The following is a 23,615-nucleotide window of genomic DNA, read 5'->3' as shown; positions in this document are numbered from 1 at the left end:
AGTGCTCGTTTCTGTACTGTGACTAATGGATTAGTTGTATTTTTATATGTGTTTCCCCACACTTCCACACAATATGTAAGATATGGAAGAACCAGGGTACAGTACAGAGTACGAAGTGCATCTTTATCAAGGAATTGTTTCACTTTGTTCAAAACTGCGAGGCTTCTGGAAATTTTGGTTTTTATGTGTCTGACGTGGGGTTTCCATGAAATTTTGTTATCAATTATAACTCCCAAAAATTTGTTTTCACTCACATTATCAATTGGTACACCTTCAATGATAATTGGTAATTCTACATTATATTTTAAATTACCAAAAAACATTGCTTTAGTTTTATTTATATTTAATGATAATTTATTTATGTCCATCCATTTTTTTATTAATTTTAGCTCCCTGTTTACAGTCATTACAAGATCAGTATAATCATCGCTACTGAAAAATATGTTGGTGTCATCTGCGAACAGTATGAGTTTAAGTACTTGAGAAACATCAAAAATATCATTTATGTATACATTGAAAAGTTTTGGTCCCAACACTGACCCTTGGGGAACACCACATGTAATACCAAGTTTCTCTGAATGGTAATGCCCTATGCTAACATATTGTTCCCGACCTGTTAGGTAACTTTTTAACCAGTTACCAGCTTTCCCTCGAATACCATATCTTTCCAATTTATCCAGTAAAATTGAGTGATTGATTGTGTCGAAGGCCTTTTTGAGGTCAACAAAAATACCAACTGCATATTTATTTTTATCCAGTGTATCAGTAATTTCTTCTACTGCCTCAATTATCGCCATTGAAGTGGTTCTTTGCGTTCTGAAACCATACTGACCAACATTTATTATTTGATGTTTTTCAAGGAATTTTTCTAATCTTGAATTAAAAAGTTTTTCTAGAATTTTTGAGAATTGAGGCAGTAGAGAAATAGGCCTATAATTGGTAAAACTGTGTTTGTCATTACTTTTATATAGTGGTATTACTTTCGCAATTTTCATTTTTTTTGGAAAACAACCGGACTGAAATGATAAATTACAGATATATGTTAAGGGACTAGCAATATTCAGAATAACCTGTTTAACTACAGACATATTTATGTCATGATAATCCATTGAAGACTTACTTTTACATTTTAATGTGATATTTATTACTTCTTGCTCATTTGTAGCTGAGAGGAACAGTGAAAAGGGATTTGATTTTATATTACTGATATTTTCATTTTTATGACACGGGATGTCCGCTGCTAGTTCAGGGCCAACATTTATGAAGAATTTATTGAACCCATCGACAATATTACTCATGTTGTGATTTTCACCATTTGCATCAGTAAAATATTCAGGATATGATGTTCCAGAAGATCCTTGTTTAATTAAGTTGTTTAACACATCCCAAGTTCCTTTTATATTGTTTTTATTTTCATATAATCTTCTTCTATAATAAAGTTGTTTGCTCGTTCTTATAATATCAGTCAATTTATTTCTATATGCTTTATATCTTTGTTCCACTTCTTTTGTTTTTACTTTGATAAACTGTTTATACAGATTGTTTTTCTTTTTGCAAGCATTAATAATTCCTTTTGTGAGCCAAGGACTTTTTATCTTTTTTTTCTTTGTCATGTGTTCGTTTACAGGACAATGTTTATTGTACCACATAGTAAAAATATCTAGAAAATTATCATAAGCCTTGTCCACATCTGACTCTTCATACACCGAACTCCAATCTTGTTGTGCTAAATCGAAATTGAAGGCATGAATTGCTTCTTCATTTATTGTTCGCTTTGCTATCATGATCTTGGTATCTATTTTTTTTAAATCACAGTCACACAAAGTAAAAACTGGTAAGTGGTCAGTTATATCACAGACAAGCAGACCACTATTAATTTGGAAATCCATGACATTAGTAAAAATGTTGTCAATAATAGTGGCGCTATGTGATGTTATTCTGCTTGGCTTTGTTATTGTTGGATATAGTGATAAGCTGTACATTGTGTCAGTAAAGGCATCAATGGCTTTTAACCTTGTTGGATTTAGCAAATCAATGTTAAAATCACCACAGATAAATAGTAATTTTTGGTTCACCGAAGCAAACGTTTTTTCTATCCATTCATTAAAAGTGTCAATACTTGAACTGGGTGTCCGATATATACAACTTATTATAACATTTCTCTTTTTTTCATTCATAATCTCAATAGTCAAACATTCCAAAATTCCATCAATAGCCATAGACATAGTTGTTACAACATTATATTTTATAGAGTTATGAACATATATAGCAACCCCGCCGCCCGCCTTATTTAATCTATTCATGTATTTTAAATCATATCCATTCAAACAAAAATCTATTCCTTTATCGACATTGAACCAAGTTTCAGTGATGGCTATAACACTAAAGGGGCGAGAAAATTGTTGCAAATAGTCCTTAATGAAATCAAAATTAGAGTACATACTTCTGCTGTTAAAGTGAATTAATGAGAGCTTCCCGTCTAGGTTAATTTCTTTTTCATATTGTTCCTGAGTGAAATAATTACAATTTTTAACAAAAGAAGAGAGAAAGTTACTTTCAGAATCTATTTCTGGATCTATTATATTATGCTCCTTATATTCACAATCTAGATCAATTACTTTCTGTTGAAGAACTAATTTCAACGTGTCCATGTCATTTCCTGGTATAATTGATACATTGGTGTCAGTTATACTTGTCCAGATCCTCCATGTTCCTCACTATCAGTACTTTTGCCTCTTCTGGTGTCCCGTTTAGCTTAATGAAAATCTTACAGTTTGTTACCCATGTATGTTGTATTTTACCGTTCTTCTTCAGTTGCCTTGCCTTCCTCGCGATGTCTGCGTTTTTTCGTGTCAGATGCTCATTAATGAAAACGTCCGTGCCTTTCAGTTTGCGTCCTTGTTTCAGCAGTGCGACCTTGTTCTTCCGATTGACAAATCTCATAATGATGGCCGGCAGTCTGTCACTCCTCCTGGGCAGTGAGTGACATGCTTCTATGTGCTCCAGGTCCATCTCTATCCCCTTGCTTTGGAGGAAGGACGCCACCTGTTGCTCTACCGAGCGGGTCTCCTCGTCGCTGGGCTCCCCGACGTTCCCGGCCACCGCGCGCGCGTACGAGCGCGGCTTGATTTTAATACCGCTGATGACCACGTCGTTCGTACGGGTGTACTGCTCCAGCTCATCCACCCGCCGCTCGAGATCCATGATCCGTCTGTCCTTCTCGGCATTTTGGAGGCGTAGCTGTTTTACCTCCTCCAGAAGTCCCAGAAGCAGCTCCTGCTGTGCCCTGACTGCGGCCACGTCTCCGCACAGCGCTCCGAGGGAGGTTTTAATGTCCTCAACCTCCTCTGGTGTTGGGCCTTTCTTGGGTGGCATACTGAAGCGAGAGCACGAGGCGGCCACCACGAGGGACCCGGAAGCGGAATTTCTGATGATGGCGCCTGGCTAGGCCTGCTGGCTGATGGTGGAGCCTGGCTGTGGCCTGCTGGCTGATGGTGGAGCCTGGCTGTGGCCTGCTGGCTGATGGTGGAGCCTGGCTGGGTCTGCTGGATGTGGCCTGCTGGCTGATGGTGGAGCCTGGCTGTGGCCTACTGGCTGATGGTGGAGCCTGGCTGTGGCCTGCTGGCTGATGGTGGAGCCTGGCTGTGGCCTGCTGAGCCTGGCTGTGGCCTGCTGGCTGATGGTGGAGCCTGGCTGTGGCCTGCTGGCTGATGGTGGAGCCTGGCTGGGTCTGCTGGCTGTGGCCTGCTGGCTCCAGCAGACAACTGTGCTTGCCGCACACCTGGCTTGTCTTCTAAAATCACTACTCGAACCTCTGCTGCTGAAGTTGAAAACAACCGTTTGTGTGTAGAAGACAAAACTTCTCAGGCTCTTCACCTACTCACACAACCATTGTTCACAGCCGCTCATCAGTACAAATGAGAGAAAACAACCTGCTGAGCAGAGTGAAAGGATTACAGTTATTACGTGTTGGAAGTGGAAACAGGTGCACTCACACATAGTGGAACACGAAGCATGTTCGCAGGACTTCATAAAGACAGTATTTGAAAGCACTGCTATTTAAGCCTGATTGGTCATGTTCTGTTCCACCACAAATGAGGTGCCTTCTACTTTAAATTCAAATCTAATTTTTTTTCCAGGTATGATGTATTTTTTGCAGGTAAGTAAGCAAACACAGTGAACAGCATCAAGCTGATTTGTTTTGATTTCATGTTATTATTAGAAATGACAGTTAATACCGGCGATGATAGCTTTATCATCCTCGTCTCGCATTCATAAATCTTGGATGACAGCTGATTGACATGCCTTGCCATCACTACCTCTATGGGAAGAACCACCATGTTTATCCAATTTCTCTACAGCTGACCTCTTCCTCTCTATTTTAGTGTCAGGCAGATTGAAGCTGTCTCAAAATTACAGGTTAATAACTGTGTAATATGACTGAAAACACCAGACGAGGAAAGCGGAAAAACAGAAAATTAGATTGTGATATACCTCCCTGTAACTGCATTGTTCACAACAAATGAAACTGGTAAGTCTATATTATATGTTTTGTTTTTTGTTTTTTTTATCTACACTGCTCAAAAAAAATGAAGGGAACACTTAAACAACACAATGTAACTCCAAGTCAATCACACTTCTGTGAATTCAAACTGTGCACTTAGGAAGCAACACTGATTGACAATAAATTTCACAGGCTGTTGTGCAAATGGAATAGACAACAGGTGGAAATTACAGGCAATTGGCAAGACATCCCTAATAAAGGAGTGATTCTGCAGATGGTGACCACAGACCACTTCTCGGTAGCATAGTTGTAGCATTAGACGGAGTCTACAACCCACACAAGTGGCTCAGGTAGTGCAGCTCATCCAGGATGGCACATCAATGCGAGCTGTGGCGAGAAGTTTTGCTGTGTCTGTCAGCGTAGTATCCAGAGCAGGGAGGCACTAGCAGGAGACAGGCCAGTTCATCAGGAGACGTGGAGGAGACCATAGGAGGGCAACAAACCAGCCGCAGGACCACTACCTCCGTCTTTGTGCAAGGAGGAACAGGAGGAGCACTGCCAGAGCCGTGCAAAATGACCACCAGCAGGCCACAAATGTGCATGTGTCTGCTCAAACGGTCAGAAACAGACTCCATGAGGGTGGCATGAGGGCCCGATGTCCGCAGGTGGTGGTTGTGCTTACAGCCCAACATCGTGCAGGATGTTTGGCATTTGCCAGAGAACACCAAGATTGACAACTTCGCCCTGTGCTCTATACAGATGTAAGCAGGTTCACACTGAGCACATGTGACAGACGTGGCAGAGTCTGGAGATGCTGTGGAGAACGTTCTGCTGCCTGCAACATCCTCCAGTTTGGCAGCAGGTCAGTAATGGTGTGGGGTGGCATTTCTTTGGGGGGGCCACACAGCCTTCCATGTGTGCATCAGAGGTAGCCTGACTGCCGTTAGGTACCGAGATGAGATCCTCAGACCCCTTGTGAGACCGTATGCTGATGCAGTTGGCCCTGGGTTCCTCCTAATGCAAGACAATGCTGGACCTCATGTGGCTGGAGTGTGTCAGCAGTTCCTGCAAGATGAAGGCATTGATGCTATCGACTGGCCCGCCCGCTCCCCAAACCTGAATCCAATTGAGCACATCTGGGACATCATGTTTCGCTCCATCCACCAACATTGCACCACACATTGTCCAGGAGTTGGTGGATGCTTTAGTCCAGGTCTGGAAGGAGATCCCTCAGGAGACCATCCGCCACCTCATCAGGAGCATGCCCAGGTGTTGTAGGAAGGTCATACAGGCACATGGAGGCCACACACACTACTGAGCCTCATTTTCACTTGTTTTTAGGACATTACATCAAAGTTGGATCAGTGTTTTTTTCCACTTTAATTTTTGGAGTGTGACTCCAAATCCAGACCTCAATGGGTTGCTAAATTTGATTTCCATTGATAATTCTTGTGTGATTTTGTTGTCAGCACATCCAACTATGTAAAGAACAAAGTATTTAATAATACTATTTAATTCGTTCAGACCTGGGATGTCTTATTTTTGTGCTCCCTTTATTTTTTTGAGCAGCATATATATCTAATACACACGACTAGCTTGCGTTATCATAGAAAGCAACACTTCCTGACTTTCAAAATAGACCAGTGGTCAGCATGCTCAGTAAATATGAGCCGTTTTGTTTTTTTCCTGATAACATCTTGCGAGAGATAGCAGCTGTCCGACAGCTTCCTTGGAATAATCAAAAAGGAAGTTTAAACCCCTGCAGACAGAGACCAGAGCCTCCTTTTATCTGCAGAACAGATGGAGAGAAGGAACTAGTTAGGAAAAGTAAAAGAAGAAGAAAGGGAGCGAGAGCTCAGGAGTCTTGTTCTTGTTAACGTGAGAGGAGAGGTGTGTAGGGTGGGATAAAAGATAAGTTCTAGTTGGAGTGTTTGAAAGAGACCGACAGAAAGAGGTATGAAAGAATGAATAATGAGGGAGACGGCAGAAAGAGGTGGCTTGATAGATACGAGCGCAGAAGATGCAGGAGAAACATCTTTAATGCAGATTGCAATGCAGAGCTTGGCTTTGAGGTGTGAGTCTGTGTGATGATAAGGAGAATGTGTGGATACACAACACCCTTAGACCTGAAGTCAATGCACCTTCAACACAAATTCACACATATTTTTGCAAAGCTAAAAACAAAAACGGATCTACTGTTCAGTCCATTTTGTAGGCCAATGTCAGAGGGTTTAAAAAGAGAAAATACTGATCACTTTCAACGTTGCATTTTTTCCAAGACGTTTTACAGAAAAGTACTTTCAGGATTCTTTCTATAAAAATCATGAATGTTGTTATATATGTATGGGGCTGTGGCTCAATGGATGAAATGTGTCTTCTATATACGAATACTAATCTATAGGCCGGTAACTTCATTGCGGGCTCCTCTAGTCTACATGCTGAAGTGTCCTTGGGCAAGATACTGAATTCCAAGTAGCCCCCGTTTGTGTGAGCGTGCGAATGTTCGAAAAGGTGCTCAGGCATAGAATAAAAGTGCTGTATGAATGTGTATGTGATTGGGTGAATGAGGCTTGTCGTAAAAAGTGTTTTGAGTGCTCAATTAGAGTAGAAAAGTGCTACATAAGTACCAATCCATTTTTTTACAAAAATAAATAAATATTCATTTTGTCCATCTAGTGGCCGGACTGCAGAAGTCAAGAGTATTATCAAAGTCCTTGGGATTGGCTATCAAGGCAGCACAAACAGACAGCTACTTTCATGGCAATGTAACAAGTACTTGTGATGATACATCACATGTCAGGAGTGGTCAGGATACATAGGGCTATATGCCAGTGTTGGTAATTCAGTAATTTCAGGTTATCTCAATATGGCAAAAGTGGAGCAAAATTACCCATGAAAAGCTTTTATTGTATGAACATAACATGCAATATGTCCATATAAATGACCTTAATGATAGGGTCATTGGACGATATCAGAAGCTATATCCCACCCCTGCTTTTTCTGGTGTGGTACACTTAAAACTCAAAGCTATACTTGTCCATATGCAAAGATTTACCTCGGTATTCTGAAACTCGTCATAGGGATGGGTTGAAATTTTGTCATATGGGATATTTGGCTGGTGAAAACACGTTATTGTCATGGTCCCGGGACTTCTACCCGGTGTTTTGTGTTTTCCTGTATTTTTGTTTTAGGTCCACTTTTTATTCTAAAGGTTGCTAGGTTATTCTGTTTAGATGCCGTTTATTAGATTTCCCCTCGTGTCTTTACCTCCTGTGTCTCCCTCCGTGTATCTGTGAATTCTCATGCCTTGTTTCCCCTCCTTGTGTTTTATTCCATGACTTGCCCAGCCCATCAGGTCTGCGCTCTCCCCGTGTTCTCTCTACCCCTCCTGTCTGCGTCTCTGTGTACTTCCTGTTTTGCTTTGATAGTCTCCCATCAGTGTACGTCACGTTGTGTTTGCTCCTGTCCTGTCTCGTTACAATTATTAGTATCAGCTGTGTTCCCCGTGTGCTCAGACTTCCCTCGTTATCCTTCTGTGTATTTATGTCCGCGTCTCCCTCAGTTCTGCGTTGCGTCCTCCCTCTTGGCTGTGCTTCCTCGTGTGCCTCCCCGTGTAATTAGTTTAGTAATTTTAGTAATTTGCGTTTAGGTCCAATTCCTGTCTGCACACAGCTAGTTCATGACAGTTATAGTATATATCCGGGTCTAATTTTTACCTATATTGAGATAGCAGGCTCATCTTCTAACTGTGATTTTTCTTAAAGCACAAAAAGCTTTATTTGAATGGTTTTAGCCATTGTACTATGTCAATACCAATTTATCAGTAGGGAGGTTTTCTGTAGTGAGGCACATCATGTTTCAATAGAGCTAAAAACTCCCCCACCACCAAAAACTCTCTCACTCTCCCTTCCACAAACATTTTTGGATGACTCATAACTTCAGAATAATGCATTTTTCTTGCCTGTCAGCAATCATTTTGTCAAAGCAGGAATCCTAATTTCTTTTAATGCTTTTCATCTCAAGCAGCACTAAATAACAGTGAATTAAGCTCACAAAGATACATTGGTCCTGCATCCTTACTAACAGCTGATAATTTAGCTTACATTAAAGTGTTTGCTTTTTCTGTATTTTTCTTAAGGTTAAGGTGTTGTTTTTCAGGTTTTTTGTTTTGTTTTTCACAGAGAGAAACAATCGTATTTGCCTCAACGACAATCCGAACAGTAATGAGTGCAGGGTTAAAGGCACTGCAGTAGTGCAGGGATTCTTGATAACAGGAATATAAATAACAATAACCTCAAAAAGGAGAGAAAAGGGACTGTTTTTTGCCAGCAGATAGGAAAATATGCGCGAGAGTCAGAAAGCACAACACAAGGTGAGATAGGTTTAAACCTATTCTAGATGGGAGTGAGTCACCCTTCCTGACTGCAGTGGGAGATTCATAGAGCCCAGAGGAGGAAACAACTCCTGGTTGGACAGAAGGTCTGAAGTGATGAACATCTGTTAATATGCGTGGGTTTATGCTCCTAGTTTCACCAGTTGTTCTTAAAGTCAAGACTTATCGCAGTTGTAAAAGTTAAAAGTTACAACACAGTTTGACTCAAACACACAGCTATAATAATGTTAGATGGTCCATTACTCTATATGGGAAGATATTGCTGCCCATACAACAAAAAGTTTTTCGAGTTTCATTATAAAGAGAAATTGTTCTTTTAATGAAATCTTTCTGAGGTTAGCCGGGAGAAATCATATAACATGACTGATCTCAATCTGGAGCTAGTCTGCTGACTTATTCTCAAGGGCAACGGCCAGTGTTTCGGGGCTCCTGGTCTAACCAGTGGATATCTGGGCCGAGTCTTGGTGTTTCCCACGTGTTTTTAATGCAGATAATTTAAACGAAACACAATAAAATGCTCTTCTTCTTTCAGCTTCTCCCTCCCTTTCAGTCACTGCAGAGGATCATCTGCCTCCATCTCACCCTATTCCTAATATGTCCTCCTTCATATATGAATCTTCTGTTTGATCATCCTCATCAACTCCTGCCCCACAGCGCCATATTCAACATCCATTGTCCAGCATATCCACTATCCCTCCTCAGCACATATCCAAACCATCTCAGCCTCGCCTTTGTAACTCTGAATCCAAAAGCTCAGGCTGAGCTGTCCTTCTGATCTACTAATTTCTAATCTTGTCTATTGTCGTCACTCCCAGTGAAAATCTCTGCCCCCTCCTGCTCAGCCGCTTTTTATTAATGCCACCGTCTCCAAGCCATACGTCATAGCAGGTCTCACTGCCATCTTGTAAACCTTCCCTTTCAGTCTTGCTGCTGTCCTTTTATTACACATCACTCCTGATACTCATTTCCATCTGCTCCACCCTCCCTGCACCCTCTTCTTCACCTGTCTTGTGCACCATCCATTGGATGGTTGACCCCTTAAAAATTGAATTGCGTCTCACCAAATGCAGTTACTGTTGCCCTCTTCACATGGACTGCTTACCTGCATATAACATAGGCCCGGTAAAATGTGATTGTTGAGTACTACATTAGGCTACCAGCAGGGAAAAAGAAACCAGAAACCTTCTGGTACCTCAAATCTGTTCTTCTCCCTACAGATTCTGCTTACACATAAGCAGATGTCATGTTTTTTTTTTTTTGTTTGTTTGTCTTTTATAAGATTTAGGCATCTAAAAAGCAGGAATTCAAAATCAGAGACTGAGGTTTGGATTTTTAGTCTTGAAAGTAATTAGGATTTCCTGACAAAAACACGTTGGTTAAAGACATTTCAGTGTTATTAAGAGCAATGTTCATAACAGAACTGATCAGAATGTTTGAGAAACTCATGATTTGGGGGAATTAAAGTGAAAAAATAGCACTGGATTCAACACCATGGATTTTTAACACCATTTTACCATCATGTGGCCTGCTTCTTTAGAAATCATTATTAGTTGTTTTGCAAGAAGCTCAGAGTGTGTCTGAAGGTTCACCTTCCTGTGTCTGCAGAGACTTGCTCATGTGTGCAAATTAAAACTATATGAGATGATAACTAACATAATGAATTCAGGGAATAGGTCTTATACTGTGTATTATTCCTTTGAGAACCTTCACAAGGACACATTTCTGTACATTTATTGTACTTGTCAAACAAAGTGCTGCATGTTTTAATTGTGATTATTCAGTCAGCCCTGCAACAGCAACAATTACACCATGAGTCAATCTGCTTGAGTATACAAAGATCTTGAGTGCTGAATTTACTGAGTTGTAGTAAATAAACATTGACACATATTAAATTGTTAAAACTACATAGCGCTTCAAAATAACAGAAGTGTACATGGATATTCAACACTAAGGCTCACTGTGTATATTATTATAATACAATATAAAATAATTCTATAGTCTATATTTTTATATTTTATATTCGTCTAAGTCTATATAAAATATTTAGATGAAAGTTATTTATCTAAATATTATTTTTCAATTGATTTAGCTTATTGGTTGACTGATCTGTCTTATCTGCCTCAGCCTCGTAGCTCAAGTAATTCCAATTAAAATATTTAAATATAACTAATTAAATAAATACATAAGTAAAAATGTAGTCATCAATCATTTTCCAAAAATATGAATTAAATGATGAATATTAATTGATAACATGTGATACTCATGGTCTGTACAGCATTGGTAGAGTACAAAACAAGTGACCCAACAAAGAACACACTCCATGTACACACACACACACACACACACACACACACACACACACACACACACACACACACACGTAAGATGTGGAAAGTATTAACATCTTTGTGGGGAACAAAAATTGGAGCTTTGCTATACTGGAGGGGACCGACAGCCCTTGTGGGGACCAAAATCCCAGACCCCACGAGTTTGAATTTTTATTTTTGAGCCTCAAAATGTGGTTTTAGTGTCAGGGTTACAATTAGGTTAGGGTTAGGCATTCATTTTTGACGGTTAGGGTAAATGGATAGGGAAAGGATTATGTCAATGAGATGTCCCCAAGGATATAAATACACACACGCGTGGTGATCATTCACCAAAAGGTTATCTCGTATTGATTGGAGATTGAAAGTGACATTGAGAAGTAGATGGATTTCTGTCTATTCCTTATCTGTTTACTGTCTCCTCCCTGCCATGCCAAAGACAGAATGGATTGGCATCTGCAGTTCTTTAGATCTTCGAGATTTTGCTGTCAGTTTAGAAAGCAGCACAGAGGGGAATTTAAGATGAGTTACTGTGTCAATTACTGGCTTTTTTAAATGGGAAAACACATCTATCGACACTACATAATGTTGAGAACATAACTGCATCTTTATTGAGTCTCCAAAATAAGACGCTGTCAGACTAATTTTCACAGTAGAAAAACAATGTGGCGAGAGCGAAACATAAGCATATCTTTATACATCATACATTTATCTACTGCGATGAAACTGACGTGTAATATATGATGATGATCAGTGTGGGATTTAGAAATTATTCAATCATTTTCACGCTTTTTCCTTGTGCCATATGATAAAGCCAATTGGGACCGTTTCTTTTGTCCATCTCTCTCTTTTTCTCTCTCTCTGCAGCCGGACAAAAGCAAGTCCTAGAAGATAATTGAAAGAGTTTTCAATTAATAAATGCGTCACTGATTTGCACTTGCAGCCCTCATCGGTGTCCCATGGTTACACAGTCTGCCTCTCTCCAAAATCCATTGTTTCAAATTGCACTTTTCATTTCACCGCCAGCTGTTTCATTCTCTACAGGTCCTTCCTGTATTCTGCTCGGCTGCTTAGTCAAGAGAAAAGAAGTGAAAAAAAAAACAACAAAAAGGAAATGAAGAAATAAAAAGGAAAAAATGATCCACATTAAGCATAATGGCTACCATTTTACATTTCATCAAGTCGACTCCTGGTGGTTACTGTGAGAGAATAACTGTCCTATTTTTCTCATTTCTTCTCTATTTTTCTTTTCTCGTTGGCTAAACCAAGAAAATGAGAGCTTTTTTTGACTTAATGCTGTGAAGGTCAAATGTGCACATGCACATCTTGACTGCAGTCGATCAGTTTCTGATTATGGAGCTAAAACTGCAAAAAAGCAGGAACTAAATAAATAAATTATGACATAAATAAATGAATATGCCATGAAAGCACTAAGAATAATAAAACATGTAGGCCTTAATTACCTTGCAACATAAGTTTTGTTAAATCTGACAAGTCCCGTTGTGACCCCGGCATTGATCAACCTGTAAGTGAAACTGTATGAAACACCTTGACTACTTTTTGAATGACAGTCTATTTAATGGCAGAAGAAATTCTTAAAGAAACATGAAAAGAAAATATTGAAATGGCCCAGGTTTGGAGAAATAAATGGGAAAATGATGGGGAACCGTGTTAAAATGCTCTGGTCATTGGGATTGGTCATTAGTTTAGTAGATAGGAGTTTCTGGTTAGGTTTTTGCATTATTCCAGGGTTTGAAGATGTTTCTGTGTCTTGTTCTTATGAATTATTGAGTAGAATTCTGGTTTTTGTTTGGATTTTATTTGTTATTCTAGCCTCCCCAGCCTCTCCCTATCTGTTTTCTGCCTTACTGTCCGTTATCATGGCTAGGTTAGTCTCCAGTGTCACTTATTGTTTACGTCCAGCTTCACTTTCAAGGTTAAATTTCATTGTTTTCTTGCATTAGTTTTACTTGCTTCCCCTTTGTTGTGTCTCTCTCTTTGTAACATTGCCCTTCGTCATTCCCCCTTATTTAATTAATTCAATTTCAGTTCCTGTTTTACTGTGAAGATTAGTTTCCTGTGGTATCTTATTGGAGCTTTACTTCCTGTGTTTTCCCCACTTTGTGGCACAGATTGCAGATTCATCTTTTTTTTTTTTAATAACAAACATGTTTTATGTGAATGCTGTTTTCCTAAATACCAAAGCAAATTTAAAAAAGCATAAAAATAAATGTTTGTTTTCATGCTATAGTCTGTGTGCTCATGCATTCTACTTTGTTTTTTTTTTTCTTTTTAAATCCAATTAACTTTTAAAACTGTATTTCCAGCTGCTGTGCTGTTTGGTAATTATCTTTGGGTTTCAGTATTGATGCATAGATTAGCAGATTTTTATGAGTCACACAGTTCTTGTGGGACTAACATGTACTGTGCCAACTGATGCAATATTTTATACTATGTGAAAGTGAAAAACTTGGTAGAAATGCAGCTTTCAGCTGCATTTCCTTTTTTTCCCACTTCCATTATATTCTGCAAAGGTCGTACTTGGGCCAAGACTTTGGCCTCTTACCATTGACTGCAAAAGAAAAAGTCTGGTTTACCTGAGATCCTTACATACTTTGTCTACACTGGATACAATTCAGATACAGAAAAGCATTTGTGCACACGGGCCTGATTCAGTCAATCACACTCTACCCCTCATGGTACGGCTCCTTTCCTGTGGATTTCTAGAAATATACTCTCAGGTATAAGGTGGGACGATTTGTCTTGATGGAAGACTTTCATATAAACCACTTTTTTTTTTTAATAACTGTGACACAAAGCTAACGTGTATCACCAACAGTACAAGCAGTGAAATTCAAATATACACCACAGGCCTATCACTTATATTACCTTCAGAGGCTTTCTCTCATCTATTTATGCAATCTATGTTCAGCTTAAAGTTGACATGCACTGACCTTTAAAGTTGCACTGATAAATAAAGAACCTGCTATCCATTATGTTGTTAATATTCCAGAAACCATCTGTGTGACTGCACCCACCACAAAGCTAGATACAGTACTTTGCACTCCATCTCGTTTTAACTCTGGGTGAAATGCCAGCATCCACTGACACGCTTGCAAATTACATTTCAAGCTGCAGTCTGTGGCTGGTTTACAGCACCTGATACTGCTGGCAGTGCGTTCAAGTTAGGTTTGCATTGTATTCACTCCATAGTAAACATAAAACATCTTGAGGAGATGGCGCTTGGTGCAGACTGAAGCTTTATAGAGCCAGAATTTAATCACGGGTAGAGGCTGCAAACTCGAAGAGCAGTGCTTTACCAGCCGCACGACATCTGCTGTTATAACTCAATATTTAATATTGTCACATCTCAAATGATTTTTTTTATCACATTATTTTATTGAGAAACAGTTTGTCACCTAGAGAGAGCCTGCATCATCTTGTAACAGAAATGTATAAATAACATTTTTACAGTATAAGTGAGCTGAGAAGTCTCTAGAAAAGAGCCTGTTTAGTGTAATTTAACTCAGCTTACAGTAATATGGTGTTAAATACAGGTAAATATAAGGTCGCCGAGAGAAGTTTCTTTCTTTTATCAGTGACTGCCAAAATGACTGATAACATTGTTCTATATAAACGGACGTGTTTCTGAAATGTTCACGATTTAGTCATTGAGTCACTATAAGTACAACCGATAAATGAAAATCAAAGGAGCAAAATCAAAAAAGCAATTTTTATAACACTGTAAGTTATTAAAACACTAATTAAAGACTCATTTAAAAACTGTAAAAACTCTACACAGAAAAAGCACATGAACGAACATCATCAGACTTCAGATTATAGCAGCATGTTTAACAATAACAATTACAGATTTAGGGATTAATATGAAAAGAGTTTTCAGCAGATTTCATCAGGTTTTGCCAGTTTCTGAAATCATGGTTAGTAAATAATTTAACATTTTGCAAATTGGAGTCGAAATGGAGTAACTTATAATGAAATCGTGAGATTTTGAACAACTTTGAAATTTTTCCTACTAGGTCAAAAACGTGGTAAACAAATTAAATCTCAACAGAAATTATTTAATCATTTTGAATCTTAGCTGTAAAGTGACCATTTCTGTGTGTCTGCAGCATTTCCAGTTGACTGGTTTCAATACATAAATCTCTCGTTGGGTTGCTTCACTCCAGTCTGTGTAAAAGTCCCAAATGAGTACCCCATGTGTTCTCTCTTTATCCTGAGGTCAGGGTAAAATTAGAAGAAAAACAAGCAAACAAACAAACTTTTAAATATGCTGCTTTATATATTTTTCTTGAAATATTCTGCAGAATGACCTGTAATTGCGAGAGTAGGTTATTACGAGGGCATTTAAGTCAATTTTAAAGGATGGCAAAATTAGTTTTATTGGTTAGTGTTTTTGCTCCCAAATTAAAATGGAAATGAAATTTTGCTTGAATATAAGAGCTGTAAATCCTGTTTCCTCCCATCTGTACTGTAGTGTGACAGTAATTATTTATTATATTATATATAATGTTGTTATACTCATACCAACTGTGCCTACTTTACCAAATCGCTCTTGAAAACAGACTTAAAATACCAGTGAGATGGTTACCTGGTATAGTAACAGACCTAAAAAAAGGTTAAAAACTTAAACATAAAGAACCAAAAAACTATGATGCAAAACATTTGCATCTATGCAGAACTTTAAAATTAAAATCTTCGGTTTTTGACCACAGATAAAGTTTGGCTCAAAACAGAATAACACACACACACACACACGGACCCACACAAACACTTTTCTGTTCAACTTTAGTTATTTAAAGCCATCTGAACAAGTAAGATAAAGTGAAAACAAATTGTAATCTATCTGCTGCAGTGACATCAAGCTTTTTTTAAACAGTTTATTGTGCTAATTTGTGTATATGTAGTTTTCTTTCCTCCGGTTTTCTGTCTCTTCGCTCTCTAATTTATGTTGCATGAAATAACTGGAGGTGTGATGAACAGATACAAACATGATATATATGTGTGCATGAAATTATGCTAATTGCTGCTGCTGCATCATGTCAGCAGTAACTCTGAGGTGAAAAATACATAGAGTGAAAACACATCTGCAGATTATGCTCACAATAAAACCCACTCTGCTGTCAAGTTCATTCTTTGAAGAAAAGCAAATAAAATTTGTGGTGTCATTCTCAGCCTACACACACACACACACACACACACACACACACACACACACACACACACACACACACACACACACACACACACAATTACTCAGCTGTCAAATTTGCTTCCTGCAGTAAGGAAGTGAGCTTGCTTCCTTATACAAAACATCCTTGCACCTTTGCCGCATAACTACATACAGTCCACATATACACACACCAACACATACTAAGGCACTAATTAATGCACACAGTCTAAACCACAAAGCACTCTAATGCAAACACTTCTAATTTTGCAGTGAAACACAGCGTAGTAAGTTTTAGTTCTCCTCCTTAACTGTCTCGCTAATCAACACTTGGAACTTCCACCAGTTTCATTTGCACATTGATGCAAACACACAGCAGCCATGAAACCACACTGTAAGTGAAACTTACAGCAGGTTGACTGCAGTCAGCCATTTGTCACAGTGAAACTCCAAGTCATAGAATCGAAAGTGCAAACCAGTGATTATTCTCGCTGATCACTTGAGACCAACTGGTTCACTGTCTGAGCTGGAGAGTTCTCAGATCACATTTATTAATTAATATATATATAATATGAAAGTGGCTAACTACACACAAGAAAGTTGATTTCTTGGAGATAAGAAGAGACAGCTAACTTGGAGTGGACTTCACTCTTGGCATTGACTGTTGTTGACTTTCTGTGAGATGGAGAGTTCTCAGATCTCTCGGTTCACACTCATTGATGAAAATATATGTTACACTGTTAAAAGTGTGAACGTGGCTGGAGTGGGAATCCGTTATCTGCCCGGCAGTCTCCCTATTTTCCGGGCCAAACTACACTTATCTTCAGATTTAAGGTTGATCCTTACTACAAATCTGAAAGTTTTAATTTTTTCTGAACAGTTGCAATACATAAGACTGGAACTGAGACAGCTAACTTGGCATTGATTTTTAATTATTTTCTTGTATAAAACCAAAAATGTGGGTTGTAGCTTCAAACAAACCTTTTGACGAGGTCATAATGGTTTAGTCCGATCTTTTCAGGTAAATTAATAAGCACTGACATTTGTTTTCATGAGAAAATAAGACCACTACTATATTTTTTCTTTACTAACTCTGTGGATTTCCAACTTGTTTCCAAAAATTCATTCAGAGTTTGTTGAGGGAACCGATAAAAATGTAGGATTTCTTCAGGAATGTGACCTTTCGTTTTCGTAGACAGCTAATAACAAAAAATGCTCAGTACTGGAAGTAAATAGACTTTTGCACTGAAGATCCAGCAGCCCTGGAACCCTCAAACTTGCAGAGTTGGCCAGTCGCTCCAAAAACCTAAATTTCATGATTTTATAACTTTGCAGAGGGACATGAAGTCTACACAAATAAAGGCTGATATACACCAATAAGCCCTACTCTGAAAACCTGACGTAGATGTAACACTGTCTGCGAAGCTGGATTTAAGAAATCAGTGCTCGAATTCGAAGTTTGAAACACATGTTTAGTGCCATCTTCTGTCAGCACTGACCATGGTGTCACATGGCTGGTTGGGACTGTCCACTTTCAATCTCTGCCTCTTTTGCAGGAAGTGGCTCCTCATGTTCAGTTAGCTGCACTCACAGGGGAAAATCCAGCTGTTAGCCATAATGTTTGGGTTTGTAAAGCACTTTATAAAAAAGAACAGGGTGGAGGAGAGCCTGCTTGAGCCAGGTGACAGTTTGTTCACCAGACTGGCACAATCAACTGATATGATCAGCACTATTTAATGCAATAAAATAATCTTAATCTTCCCAGGGACATGCAGACAGTTTACAACATAACAGCCCGCTACATGCACAAATATAACTATGTTTCTTTCCAAAGCACATCTGCAGGGAAAGTAGGTTGATGTGTGTGGAGGTGGGAAAAAAGGTGAGGATGCTGATGGATCTTAGGAATTCCAATCATCTTCAGTAAGAAATTGTTATATTTTGGTGTGATAGGCATGTAGTAAACTGTTTGGTCATGTTGGGAAAAAAGAGAATATCTTATTGCATAAAATATAAGGATGCAGAAAACGTGTGCTGAACAGTGACAAAGACACCTTGGTTGCAGGTTATCGGAGTGCTAAGAAATGCATATTAGTAGCAATTCAGGAGTTTGTCCAAAATGAGATAAATTTGTCATTTCATGTCATTTCCTCAGAAACACTTATTCTTTTATTTTAAATAAGACCAAGAAAGTTGTGGCAAAATGATGACAGCCCTGTGCGGTTAATACAAGAAAAATAATTACGGTGCTCTGTTATCAAAGTCGAAATGAAATCAGCAAGTTTTATTTCCTGTGTTTATGATTTAAGAACATATGAAAAAAGAAATTTGCCAGGATAATGTTTCCAAGTTCCCCATTTTCCATTTGTGAAACGTGTAAAAAAAAAAAAAAAGGGTTCCCAAATGAAAAAAACCCCAATATACTATTTGTTGTTTTTTGCCCAACAAACATGGTTTTTTTCTCATCCGGGAAAAGATTGGGGGAAGAAAAGCTTTATTTGTTTGATGCAAAAAACTCTAATTAAATATGATATAGGGGAGAGTGGGGTAAGTTGTCACACGGGTAAGTTGTCACACTGTTCATAACTCCAACACTAGAGGCTCTATCTCAAAAATGAAATAGCCACTTTGTGTGACTTCTTCTTCTATAGTCAACCTCCTGTTCACATGTGGTCAAGACTGCTCTAATCTGAGGTGAGCACATCTTTTTTATTTTTTTGACCTAAAAGGAAAAATAAATCACTTTAAATTTTCTTCAGTACAACTTTGTTAGGTATAGATGTTACAGATTATTATTTTACACAAAATAGAGGAGACATTAACGTGTCTTTTGATACTTCAGCTGATGTGCTATGTTGAGCTAACCCTGACATTTAGCCAAAATTAGCATAAATGTCAGTTTGGGGCAAGTTGTCTCCTTAACTTTGGGGCAAGTCGTCACATGTGACAACTTGCCCCAGTACAAATAAATGCTCCAAAAAATTGTGATATTGTAATTCATTTGTATTTGTAATAAGGTTTTTGAAGAAAGGAAGGAGAGGCAGGAATTAAGGAAGGAAGGAAGAAAGTAAGATGGTTCGAAATTATCAACGAAAGACAGAGCGTGGCAGAACACCACCTGACATTATGTTAAAGGCAGTCAGGCAGGTAAAGATGCAGAACAAATCAATCACAAGTACAGCAAAGGATTTTGACATAAATTACCGCACTGCAATTACTGACAGCGGACTACCAACTCCAGAGGACATCCAGCCATATCCAAAAGCTGGCCGCCGAAAACCATCCAGCAAAGGAAGAAAACGACGCAAATCAGCAATTCTAACCGACACGCCAGTGAAGCAGCAACTAGAAAAAGAAAAGAATAAGGCTGAATCTAGCAAAAAGCTGTTTCAAAAGAGAGGGACGCGAGGGGGGAAAACATCTGGACCTATGAAGAACAATGCAGCTAAAAGAAGAAAAATAATTCAAGAGTCATCATCAGATGATGAAGAGTGCTTCTGCCTTGTCTGTGTGGAGCCATTTTCAAACAGTCGTCCAAAAGAGACCTGGGTAAAATGCGTAAAATGCAACAAATGGGCCCATGATGCTTGCACCTCAGGCCAGGCAATTTATGTGTGCCAGAATTGTGACTATGAAGTTGAGTCTGATTAATCAGAAATAAGGCATCTGTTTTGTTCAGAGGATAAACATGTTAAGTAAAGCAAGTTATTTGCAGCATTCCATTCATGGATGATGGATTTATGTGGAAGCCAGAGAACATTTGAGTTTAAAGTTCAAACTAAAGTTTTCTTTCTACTTAATGTTTTGATTAAAATGTGTATTGGATTGAAATAATTGTTTTTTTCCAAATTCTCTTGGCATAATTGTTCAAATTTCCAGTTTTGGTTTGAATTTAACAATTAAAATCAATAATCATAATTAAGTATTTGTGTTCATATTTTAAGATAATCTAGTGTGACAACTTACCTGCCGATGGGGCAAATTGTCACAAGTGCACATTCTCCTTTCAACAGTCTACAACTCCGTAATGAGATAAGATATGAAAATGTAATCAATACATCATATGTGCCCGAGACTTCCGTCTTTCATTTGGTGAAACATTTATTACGTTGTGATGTATGGTGCTCAGTAAAAGTTAGTCAGTGTGAAGAGTGTGACAACTTACCCCGCTCTCCCCTACATTTTGGCCACAGGGCAATAAAGTGCACTGTGTTTAAAGTGCTTTCAGGCAAAAAAGATTTCATGTCTTTTGTTTTAATGACTTTTAATTTCTTAATAAACTCTTAAATGCAATGCACAAACACTATATGTTTTGTGTTATTTACCTTTGCAGTGATGTCTTTCTTGTTGCTAAAAGTGAGTTTGGTTTATGTAGAGAGAGTTTTTTCCCCTGCATGTTTTGTGACACTGACTACGGAGTTAACTAATGTAAATTGTTCTCTGAATCACTACAGATGGTAATTAACTTTAGTGACTCGCATTTGTGTGACTAATCTTTAGATTCTGTTGATTTAAACTGTGTCCAGTGGTTTGCAGTTGCTTTTGTGGAAGAAGACGTCATTATTGACGTCACGCTCTTAATTAGTTTCAGATCAATAATGCTGAGCTGAAAGAAAGCCGAAACAAAAAAATGCTTTTACTCCAAATTGAGGTAGTGATGCACCTTAGCCTCTTGTGGCCTTAAATAGGAATTGAAAAAAGGAACATGTTTTTCATCCATTTGTTGTCACATAAAGAAGATTACTGGAAAATGGCCCAGCTTGACACATGACAAATAATAAAGGAGCTAAAACCCTGGTAAATGTGTTTCTTTTGACGGTAGAAAGAGAGAGAGAGAAAACATGGCTATTTTTTTCCACTCACTTCTGACTTCTGTGCCGCAGTTTAGAGGGACTGGTCTCAAGCAGAGAGATACTCTGACTAATTGTAAAAGCCTTGCACTTTCAGCTGGGGTGTTTTGATGTCGAATTCAGTCACATGTGCAGCATCAAGCACATCTCCGATGGTGTTTGCGAATGAACCCCTCGATCATTATAAATAAACCCTTAATATTTCCTTCAGTTTTTTTATTCTGTCAAAGAGGCAAAAGAATTCTTTGACAGGCTTCATATTAAATCTGTTAAGGGTCAAGCTTTTCCTTCATGCCCTGTGGTCTTTCACTCCCAAAGAAGCAGGGAAGATGCAAGCCGGGCTGCCGTCCAACACAACAAGCCTTTTCACTGTACATATATATTGTGTGTGTGTGTATATATATATATATATATATATATATATATATATTATATATATATATATATTATATATAATATATATATATATATATATATATTATATATATATATATATATATATATATATATATATATATATATATATATATATATATATATATATATATAAATACAAGTTTATAAGAGCTGTAGTCTTCTATTCAATGAAAAGGAAAAAATACTCTACTCCAAGTAAAGGGAAAAAAGAAATCTCACCCATGGGGAGCGATAACATCACTGGCTTCCATGTAGTTCTATTTGTTAAAGGAATTAAAAATGTCACTGAAATGTGTTGCATGCACTTTAAATGGGATTAATGAGAATTCTGTTAAAAACATGTTGTTCAGAAAAGATTACATTTTAAGGGTTTCTTCTTGTCTCAAACAATAACATGGCAACAAATAAAAGATCAATCATCCTTTAAGAATATAGAACTGTTTTCTATATGATGTGTATGCTGTCAATAATAAGTAAACAAGTTAAGGTTCTGGCGTCAGGTTTCAAAACCTGTAAAACTTATTTGGCTCTGTGCAGTCAGATGTGAGGAGAAGCTCACATGTTTCTGCTCCTGTAATGAAAACTCCAGTGAAATAATTTCAAACCTGTTATAAGCGAAAACAAATCTATACTCAGGACTCCGTGCTGATCCTTGGGCAGCTAGAAGTACACAGACTGACTCACTTTTGGGGTATATTTTATTTAGTGCCATATTTTATATAGAAAATCAAATCTAAAAGGCTTATTTATGAGATTTCAGCCAATATTAAGGAATCTTAAGGCAAGTAACAACTTTACTACTAAAACATTTATATATCCTTCCAGTCACACCTTTGGAAAACACGATCAAATTAAGTTCTGACTAAATTATTTTACCCCCTCCAAAACATCACTTCTTGAGAGCTAATATTCTGAAAGTCAACTTCTGCAATATCTGATCAAATCCGTTTGTTTACTGTGAGTGAAGCATTGCAGGTGTTCAGAATCAACTTTTCTGCTCTGCTTGTTTCTTTACCAGCAATGACTCTGTGATCCCATTTAAAACGTAAATCACAATTAACAGCAGCACACCTTTTTATCGCCTTCATATCTAGAGGCCAAGCACTCTCAGTGCAAGAGTCCAATTGTATCTGCTCCATTTATTACTGTTATTTCAGTGCTTTCCCTGTTCCTGGCTTGATATGGAAACATCTTTGCTGTAGAATCTTCTGCCTTATCAGCACCTATTGAACTGGTGAGAAGCACTTTGTTATGTAGTTGTTCACAAAATCACCTGTAACACCACTGGTTATTGAGACCAACCGATGAGCTGAAGGAACATTTTTAAACTTAAAGTTCAAACAGGGAGTTTGCTTTGATTTCACCTCTTTTGTTCTTATCTGTTTGATCTTCAAATCAGGAAACACACATTTAAAACTACATATGCTGCATTAAAGTGCTCTATACTGTATATTAGGTTCAAGGCTTCTCATTTCTCAGTGTCTCTGATCACTTCTTTATGTTGTGATTGTAGGTCTAGCGCACTTCCTGAAGCATTTCCTGCCAAACTGCATTAGAGTTAAAAAAAATGCTTCCCAACAGTGAATTGGGATTCTATCATGAATGAGAGGCAGAGATCCATCAAATAGATCTCTTATAAAGATATACCAGCTTCTTCTGGATGAGTCCCAGTATATGTTTGGGGCAGTCACTTGGGGAAAAAAAAGTATTTTATTAAAACGTAATAATCTAAAAAATAACCCATAGCAGAAATAATTTGTAATCATAGTTTTAACCAGGATGTGTCATTGACCAGTTGATCCAAAACCCCATTATGAAACCAAGAAAAAAATTGCGAAACCAACTACAATCTAAAACAGAGTGAAACCCACTAAAATAAAACCATGACCCTGACCAAGAAATCCTGACCTACCTTAAATCTTCCTGGTCATGATGCCTA

The 23,615-nt window shown here is 38.1% G+C and overlaps 2 protein-coding genes across 3 annotated transcripts in view; both read right to left on the bottom strand.

Moving 5' to 3' along the window:
- The window catches only part of pvrl2l (PVR cell adhesion molecule related 2 like), a 341,306-nt gene that overhangs the window by 117,831 nt on the left and 199,860 nt on the right, over positions 1 to 23,615 (bottom strand). The gene's annotated exons all lie outside the window — the stretch shown is intronic.
- On the bottom strand, positions 2,673 to 3,961 carry LOC147303407 (uncharacterized). Its single transcript, XM_086280137.1, has one exon. It carries the CDS (start codon positions 3,373 to 3,375, stop codon positions 2,683 to 2,685), a length of 693 nt encoding a protein of 230 aa, XP_086136263.1. The 5' UTR covers positions 3,376 to 3,961; the 3' UTR covers positions 2,673 to 2,682.

This window comes from Aulonocara sp. 'chitande type north' Nkhata Bay, linkage group LG22 (genome assembly GCF_057382095.1).
Source record: "Aulonocara sp. 'chitande type north' Nkhata Bay isolate Kocher_YH1m ecotype deep benthic linkage group LG22, A_spYH_male_GT1.1, whole genome shotgun sequence".
NCBI classification, from domain to species: domain Eukaryota; kingdom Metazoa; phylum Chordata; class Actinopteri; order Cichliformes; family Cichlidae; genus Aulonocara; species Aulonocara sp. 'chitande type north' Nkhata Bay.
Note: the sequence above shows the minus strand (reverse complement) of the source record. Positions and strands in the feature narration are given on the sequence as shown.